Here is a 9,348-nt window from a genome sequence, read left to right on the forward strand (position 1 = left end):
TATAAACCAAATGCATTCTTAGGCAAAGGCGAACGTAAATCTAATCCACAAATTTCGTTTTTTTTTTCTTTGACATCGTCTAGACGAAACTTAATTTTAATATAAAAAAAATAGATCAAAATTTAAAAAAATCTTTATGATTATGGAAGGAAAGAAATAATAAAATCGTTTTTAATATTAGAATGTTCTTTGATAAAGTTAATTAATTTCGAAAAGACATCTAAAACATTGTCTCTCTTCACAATAGAGATCTGTTTACCAAAACTTTGTTAAATAAAAAGAAACTTAACAAATAAACCATGATGGAAGCAGTTTAATATTCTTTTAATTTCAATAAACGTTAATGAATTTTTCATTGGAACTTTTTACCGGAATTTTAAGTTTTTTCTCGTCCATCGTATACTCGTCGATAAAAAAAATAATGATATACTTTTCCCTTTGGTGTACTTAACGTCTTAAGGCACTTTTGATTAACTCTAAGTAAGAATAATAAAAAAAGAGTTTTTATGTAAAATTAATAATCTGTGTAGCCTGCCGATATTTTTCCAACGCCATCTAGCGATACGGGGCGGTAATAATCTTGCATCTCGCCCCAGCCGCGTGGCGCGACGTTGAAATTTGGACCACAGACAAGCGGTAAGCGCGGGCTTTTGGGTGAAGCATAGACATCGTTCAATTTAGTTGGTGCCAAAGGTACAGGCACTTCGATATTCTGTAACGTTATTGTCGGCGGAGATACTGGGAACGGTTCCATCTTGGGCAAGTTCGATGTGTGTTTGAGCGCTGATTTCGGGTAAGTTTTCTGGTTGCGTAAGCTCGATGGTGGACGATATGGAGTGTCGTGATTAGCGACCGGTGTTGGTGTCGAATTCATGTTTGATGTGTTGCGACCTGAAAATTTAAAATAAAAAATTCTATGTACAGTAGAGCCTTGATAATCCGAACTAGCAAAAACTAACCCCTGTTCGGACTCACGAAGCGTTCGGATTATAGTATGTAAGGAGAAAAAAAAACATTTTTATTCTTAAAATAGTGTTTAATTATATACATAGTTTAAGAGGTACAGTAAGCAACGAGCTGGGCTTTACATATTGACCTTGGGAACGCTCTTATTACAAGCAGCGTAAGGACTACAGTCGTAATACAAATAAAAAGCCCGGCTCGTTGCTTACCGTACATTTACATAATAATTATTAAACCTCAAAAAACACGCCGCGCACGAGTACAGAGCAGAAAAACGTGGAATAGACGCGCAACGTGGCAGTCGTAACTGCAGACTAATTAATAAACAACATAGCAGCGAGGCGAAGGCGAGGAAGTGGGGTGGGGTATGCAGTTCGGATTATAGCGACGTTCGGATTAGCCTGAGTACGGATTATCGAGGCTCTACTGTATAGCATTTTTTTTTATTCTTGCTTTTATTGAAATAGGCACTTGTAATAAACCAAAAATATTGTGTGGCGGGCTCCAATATGTCTCGATTATGTCACAACGGTTCTTACCTCGTCCCTCGTGCACCCACTTGACGGAGCGCTTCTTGCGGTTGACGTACATGCTCTGACCGCGACTGCTGTGGTTGCTGGCGTCACTCAATGAACGAGAGATAGCTCGCGCAAGTTCCATCTGCTGTTGTACTGTTGGGTGTACGCCCGGCACATAGAATGCTGACGATGCGAATGTCTTCTCTGAAATTATAAAAATTTGGATTATATCATCTGTGGCGAGACAATTTGATATTTAATTATAGGAAAGCACTGACATCTATGGTTATTAATATAATAACGAAAAGGCCAAACCGGTGCCCATGAGTCAAACTAAAATATGACAGCTCAATAGCGCCCCCCTGGTAACGTCAAAAAAGTCAGAAGATTCTCTTTTTATTGCAGCTATTATGTCGGCAAACGAGCAAACGGCCACTTGGATTCACCTCAATAGCGAGGCGACCGTTGCCCATAGACATCCGCAAATGCAGATGCGTTGCCTACCTTTAATCAACGGAGAAGGGGACGCACAGAAAGAGGATATTTCTCCTTCCTATGCGTCCCCTCTTCCGCCAAATCCACTTCCGCTACCCATCCTTTTCTAATAAGAAAAGGGTGGGAAGGGAAAGAGGACTAAAATTAAGCCTCCGGTACCACACTCATCAGACGAAACGCGGAATTGCTTCCACTTCACGCCTGTCTTCTGTGTGGTCGTGGTATTGCACCGTTCGACCTGACAAATTCGTGCACCCAACAAATATTGTTGTTGCGGGATCTACCACTGTTAATGTTATTCTGACAGAACCAACTGTGATAGCAGCGCCCTTCTCACTGGTTCAGATATCCTTGTTTGACTATATCTGTATTAATCAGTGCGTTACATCCAGTTTGCAGGTGTTGCTATTTTAAAGCTAAAACAGCCATCAACTGTGCGATATAATAAAGGCAAAAAACACTTGTATTAATATTCATTGTGCTACCAGTTACTATCATTGAGGTAAAAATACAGATAGTAGCCAGTAATGTCTAATTTAAATACAAAAGTAATACCGAATTTGCGATCTTTCTTGATGAGATGCTCTTCAGCATCAGGCGCAGGGGTGAAGATCTTGTTCAGGTCGACCTCTTTGCCGTCCACAATTACAGGCTTATTCTCCAAGTCCTCCTGTAAGTTGCAATAAAAATAAAAAGAATGGAAAAACTTCTAACAAAGGCTAGCCTATATAGATAATGAGTCAACAATTATATACAAATGCACAATAAATCAACTACCTATATTCTTCTCAGTAAAAGCCCTTGTAAAATCAACACAGATTATATTTTGTAAACAGTAGAAACTTTTTATGACGCCTTCGAACTGAACCTACATGTTATATGCACGAGTAGTGTTTTAGGGTTGCAATTGTGGTAAATCTCCCTATCTATAGGGATGTTATGATTTTACGAAGATTGCAAATCTAATGCTAAAAACATAACTACTGTAGATGCTAGGTATTTCAGAATTTTTTACACAATTGTTTACTGTTTTCGTTAAAGGAAAAGATACGAATAGGTAGAAGACATATCTTCTTTCTGTGAATCCCTTCCTCTGTTGATTAAAGGTAGGTAAAGCATATGCAAATGCGGATGTCTATGGTCAGCGGACACTTCACTATTTTGACGAATTTCAATGGCCGCTTACTCTTTTGTTACCTTATGTTATAAAAAAAGGTTTTCTTGATATTAGTTTTATTAAAAAAAAACTAAATTGTTGGTATTTAGGATTAATGATTATTATTAAAAATATTTAAACAACATGCACATGCAAATAAATCTCAATATTAATACAAGCTACAAATTTAATTTTATATTAATATAATTATAATGAAATATTTACATAAAAATTTACGACTCTGGTAATCTTTTTATAAATACAAGAAAAAAATGTAAATTAAAAACTAAATATTTTAAAAGAAAAGATAGAATAAAACTGTTTTCCAAACAATTTAAAGCTCGAAAAAATTTTTAAAGTATACGATTTTATTATTAGTTACAAAATGTAAATAACACGTTTGAATTTATCGTTTCTTTTTCAAAATGAATTCATAGACAAATTATAAGAAAAACAATGACATCTTTATCACTTTCGAATCAATCGTATTTACAGATGGCGCTACTGAGTCCATGATTCATTTACAAGGAAAATCTTACTGATTTTACGTCCAGCGGTACTGTATCGGGAAGTTCTCGAACCTCTGCGTCGTTCTGTGTGGTGTTAACATATTTAAAAATTATTTAGGGTTATATTGAAAATTATTTTTTCCTTGCAACACTGTTTCTAAATTGTCATGCTGAAGCAAAACTACAACTAACTACATCAACGAAATCGAATCGACCGAGAAAAAAAGGTTACAAAATTTTTGTTTTAATTTCTACCATTATTCCCTTTAAACATTTAGACATTCAACCAATAGGGAAATTGTTACTTCCGTAACTTATATTTTAAATGAAGTTTAGATTGTTCATGTTTTTGAAGTGTTATTGAAACAACTGGTAATTAAACATAATTGATAACAAATATCATATTTATGTTACTATTTTGTTTTACATATTTAAAACGAGATTTAGGTTTGTAAAAATCTTTTGTTTTCATTATCAACTGTTTACCTATATAATTATTAGCCTTTAACCAAGTGGTGGTAATTTTTCTGACGTACCTAACGACAATTATTTTGGCTCCTGAGCTGCTACCAATAATCTTCAACATACAATCGATTCAGCCATTATACGATTATTCTTAATTTAATTCTACCTAATCCATCCAAATTTATTTATTAAATGGCAGAAACATTACATTCTGACAATCAGTTCAAGTGATAATAGATCTTATGCTATATTGTTTGAGCGTATTATTGATTAATTAGTCATGTACTTGGGACATTCTGATTATGATGAATTGGTAAGTAGTTTTGGCGATCTGCCAAGTTCTGGCATGAACATCGCCAGACCGCCATGCCAATTTGCGATGTTCAACACAAATTTATTTTATATTTTGAGTATTGAGGCCAATCCGTCTAAGAAACGCACCAGATTAAAAAAAATCTTTACTCTAAAAACTTTGATGTTGCGCTGGCATAAACATTTTTATTTTTGTCTTTGCTATTTGTTATTTCTTCGAATCGCTTGCATATGAATTATTAAGTTAAAACAACTATATTTTAAAGAAACAATTGCCTACTTTAAAAGTGTTCAGTTGTGCCAACATAATACCGTTATACATTTATGGTGTTGCCGATATTATGACATTTTCCCATTTCTTGTCAAAACAATTGCATAAAGTTTGTCCAATACTTCACTCTGACGTCACTGTGACATCCGAAATCTATGAAAACAGAAAATAATTATAAACTAACTTATTGGTAGAACAGACTAGTGTTTGCGGCGCTCAAGCTATTTCCGTTTTCGTGCGTCATAAATCGTTTACGATTTGGCTGCAACACTTTACATCTTTTGAAGTAATGATCGATGTTAATTTCAAAATACGATTATACTATAATACAGTCGAAAGAAGTGAGAGTATGAAGAATGGGGTAAACTTTGGGGAGGTGAATCACAATACAACAACTACCATTACGGCCAATGTCGAATCCTAGTTCTTATCCAATCCAATCCATTGATAATTTATAATCATCGTTAGCTCAGGTCCCAACCGAGGTCTCGAGCCTACCCTAAGTTAGGAGAGACTAGTTGTTAGTCGTTCACGACGCAGTGCGTGTTGGTTTATATCACACATTGGTTTGAATCTATTCGCAGATATGAAAAAGTTGCATCAAGACTTTTTCCTCCGCCGTATGAAACTCTAATGTTTAGAAAACTTTGAGTTTCAAAAAGCCGACGCTAAAAAGCAAACTGCAGGGTCAATGTCCGTCTTTGACTGTTCGGGAACACTTGAGTGTTCCTAGGTCGTTCCCGGTCTTAAATAAACGCTCTCTTTTTATGCAAGATGGCGGCAGCAAAAAATATTCCTGAATTTATTACTGGCACATATTGAATTTATTTTTTAACTCTTCCAAATATCAAACCTATAGATTACTTAAAGAGCTAGTTGGTTTTAGATCAGTATTTTACTCAAATAGGTTTATTGTTCTTCACTTCCGCTGTTTTACTGGTTTTAGTACGAGCAGTTTCAGGGCGCATTAATACATCAAGATGATTTCTTTTCTAGAATCATTTAACTCAAACGAAACACAGTCTTCCCTGATTGCTCAACGCTGTGCTCATTTCCATTCTCCATGCGCGTCAGTTGAAAGTCCACGTCATTATAATTAGACTCGTCAACAATATATAGGCTAAGCTGTCCACTGCTTGTGTCAGAAATATGCCTGCTCCAGCGACACGCTAATATCCGGACACGGTTTTATATTGGTTTTAAAACTGTAGATTTTTTTGATGTAATTAACAACGGCGCCGAAACTCCGGATGACGTTTAATTTTTATGTGAAAAACTCATTATTTTGTGTACTTTAAGATAATGAGTTTGTTTTTTTGTTTTTTAAAGGCTAAATAATGATACAATGATATTTTCGAATATCACACTACGCAGGTCTGTTTTGTGTGGTAACAAAGCAAGGAATTTCAAACTAAAATTCCTACAAAAGAAATTATCATCAGCTAACATTGTCAAACGTAACATAACCAGCAAATGTTTACAGTACAAAGTTTGCCAAACATTGGTCACAAAGTTATAATAACTATGAGACGCAATTTCAAATAACAATTCAAATGGAGTCGAGCCAAAAGCCTCCTCGAAGCTTCACAACAAGATTATTTGAAACAACTCATACTGAATTCTTATCAGTTTTGTGGTACATTACTCTGAATACTAAAGTTCAAGATTTAAAACTTTCCTTTGAAAAAAATACTCTTTTTATTTAATACTATTTAAAATTGACAATAGTCAGTTGGTATTAGTACTTCAGTCGTAGTCAGAAGTCTGGTTCTATAAGATGAAGTGACCATCTGGTCAAGGTTACAGGAGTGCATTGACACTGGTTTTAACTACCACGATCATGACATGCCATAGTAAAATTTTAGTCTAAATATTTCTAATTACATTCTTTACTATTGTGTCCTTAATCGAAAGTTTTCTTTCATTCTCTCCAACTTTGTCTTTTCTTCTTAGACGCTGATTTATTGTATTATATTTTTATTACCGTGAATTTATCTAATAAATATTATTAGGATGTATTAAATGTCATCCGTATCATTATTTTTGAAAAAAAAGAGATATACAATATGTTTTTGCATATGTGTTGTAGTAGTCGAATCTCTTACAATTGATATAACAGTTCAAGAAATCGGTAAACATTCTTGAAAAATCTAGTCTATTTATATTGCTGATTAACGCGACTAGCGTACTTTAGCTGCGCTTACGCAGTTTTTTAATTATATTAACACAATAGCTGATAAGAGAACTTGCTTATAATGTGATTCACAAGTACTGTACTTCTGATAAGCATAAGTATTATAATGTAGTCTGAAACGTGTTTGCGAAACAAAACCTAGTATGTACTGAGACCTTGTAGCTACGTCATTGGACTGGTTCATATAATACACTCATCCTTTACTGTTTCGTGACGCCTTTTGAAATGCAATTTGTAATTCATGTTCTTGGAAATGAAGAATTTATTCGTAGGAAATAGAATTATTAAGCAATAAGGTTAATTAATAAGGTTAGTTAAATTTTTTACTAGATGCAGTTTTTCTGCACCGTCTGATGAATGTATGATATTCTAGTTTTCTTCCCCTACTAGAAATCTTATAGAGTTTCAGTAAAATTCTCATCAGCATTTTTACTGAATTTTATGTAAATTCTTCTTGAGATGCCTGAAAAGAAGTCGGATTTAAACTGTTTGAAAAAGGCCTACTTATTTACTGTCCAATTTTGTTATTGAACGATATTTTCTCAGGTCGATTCGAGTTCCTTGCAACTACGTTAAGGCTACTTTATTACTTCACTACTAATTAGGCTAATTTTTATAGTATAAATTGTGGTTAAAAGCAAAATAATATACTAATTCTAGTTTATACCATAAAAATATATTTATTAAGTAACTACAATTAATTAAATATTCAATATACAATAATAAATCATAAAGAAATATAATATATAAATATATTCGATAAAAGAGACCCCAATACAGCACCTTGCAGCACGCCGCACTGTTAGAAGCTTGGCCTTACTACTAAAGCAGTCGACTTACCCAACTTACAGGGAACAACTTATAACTGAGGTTTGTGAGGAATTCTTTCTTCTGTGGATCATACATATCCGAAGGCTTGAAGCCACGCTTTGTGACTAACGTGCTATTAACACTGGAAGAACTCTTGACATCGTCGAAACTATCCTTATGTACCACACGATCATTTATCTTGTGAATACTCGACATTTTGTTCGAGGAATATTGACTTTCGCTAATTGTCATCATCTTTGATGCCTTGTTGTTATTTTAGACACTATTATATCACTTTTTGTATTCGATTTGTCTATTCGTATTATTTGATGTACTCTATAACACTGCAAGTTAAATATTTCAATGGTAAATAATAATTTGGCTCGCGTTCATCAAGGTTTTGGATCTAAAAAGAATATCTGACTAATGCTAGTGGGAGTTACGCTTTATGTTTCATGGTATGAAGAAATCGATGAATAGCTAATCATTAATAAGTGGGAGTTTTAGGGAAAATATTCTCGTCAATATGGCAACACTGTTCTATACTATTCCTATTCCTAGCATGTTTACGAGATTTGGCCGTTGGAACAATTTTATGAGCGTACGTACAATTCCAGAATGTTTGTGTTCAAGGGGATTTAAAAGCGTATTTAGGGCATTTACAAAGTTAACAGATTTTAAACAAGCAGTTAACGAATAATAACGTTGAATACTAAAGTTTTTTGTTAAAATTGAAAAACAAAATCAAGGGTAAAGTGTGTGGATTTTATCGTATCTCGAAGCCGTTAAAATTTTTGGCAAATAGTACTGCCACACAAGCAGACAATTCTTGGCATTGTTACATTATTACAGGGAAATATAAAAAAAACATTTTATCTATTATTTCCTGAAAGCATATTTTAAATATAGATAGTACCTGATTAGGGAGAAAATTTCATTTTAAGTTTTTTTTTTATTGAATCTATTAATAATTAAAATTACTTTTAAATAATTCAATGACTTTACTTATTTTATTTTACCGTTATTTATATATTCCATAAATATGTATTCCAGTGCCTTAAAAAATGTACTTTATAGGCACTGGCAGTTGAAAGCATAAAGAACCTGTCAAAAAAAAACGATTGCCGCCAAAACAAAAGTCGAAAAACACACTTCACGTTCGCTTAATGTTGTCACTGTAAAATATTATTTTGCACAATACACGAAAAACATCGCAATAAAAGCCGTTCGATTTATACCAGACGTGATACTTCGACGCGTGTTGACTACAGACTAACGAAAATAAGTTTTCAATCGTTGCATAATGCGGCAGAGCTTCTCACCGTATAGGGTGTTCGTGATTTTCACAATTTTCTTATCTACAATAGTAATTATTTATCTTTGATTATTCCAGCTTTTTTAATCGGCTAACAGTCATCCACTGCAGGACGTTGATCTTCTTCATGAATCGCCATAAAGAAAGAAGACATCTAGTTATGACAGCGGCAGAAAATCTCAGGTAATGGCAACAGAATATCTGCTTGTGATAGATTCTTCTATTTTTTTTTTCAATGAAAATCTTAATTAATTAGTAGGCGTTTTGTGCTATTAGTAAGTTATACGGAGAGTTAGATTCAAATATACCATTCAATTCATAAAAAAAAAAAACGTTGGAA

General features: G+C 33.9%; 1 protein-coding gene across 7 annotated transcripts; it reads right to left on the reverse strand.

Annotated features, from left to right (window-relative positions):
• Positions 1–367: 367 nt before the first annotated feature.
• On the reverse strand, positions 368–9,002 carry LOC106707758. Of its 7 annotated transcripts, none has more exons than XM_014499178.2 (6): positions 8,798–9,002; positions 7,724–8,037; positions 3,672–3,725; positions 2,532–2,646; positions 1,503–1,685; positions 368–891 (listed from the first exon to the last, which is right to left on the reverse strand). In XM_014499178.2, the coding sequence occupies exons 2-6, from the start codon at positions 7,946–7,948 to the stop codon at positions 515–517; spliced, it is 954 nt and encodes a 317-aa protein (XP_014354664.1). In that variant the 5' UTR covers positions 7,949–8,037; positions 8,798–9,002; the 3' UTR covers positions 368–514. The 7 variants fall into 7 exon arrangements, with proteins under 7 accessions (XP_014354664.1, XP_014354663.1, XP_014354668.1 ...); XM_014499177.2 differs by having other exon boundaries at positions 7,724–8,099; XM_014499182.2 differs by having other exon boundaries at positions 7,733–8,099; positions 8,798–9,000.
• Between the last annotated feature and the right edge of the window lie 346 nt (positions 9,003–9,348).

The sequence above is a fragment of the Papilio machaon genome, chromosome 23 (assembly GCF_912999745.1).
Source record: "Papilio machaon chromosome 23, ilPapMach1.1, whole genome shotgun sequence".
NCBI lineage: Eukaryota > Metazoa > Arthropoda > Insecta > Lepidoptera > Papilionidae > Papilio > Papilio machaon.

Bases quoted from the DNA above. Each gene is read 5' to 3' on its own strand.
- LOC106707758 (XM_014499178.2), bottom strand. From the start codon at position 7,948: ATGATGACAATTAGCGAAAGTCAATATTCCTCGAACAAAATGTCGAGT. The intron at 3,726-7,723 runs GTAAGTCGACTG...AACACCACACAG, and splicing joins AGTTGTTCCCTGTAAGTTGG to AACGACGCAGAGGTTCGAGA. The intron at 2,647-3,671 runs GTAAGATTTTCC...TGCAACTTACAG, and splicing joins TACCGCTGGACGTAAAATCA to GAGGACTTGGAGAATAAGCC.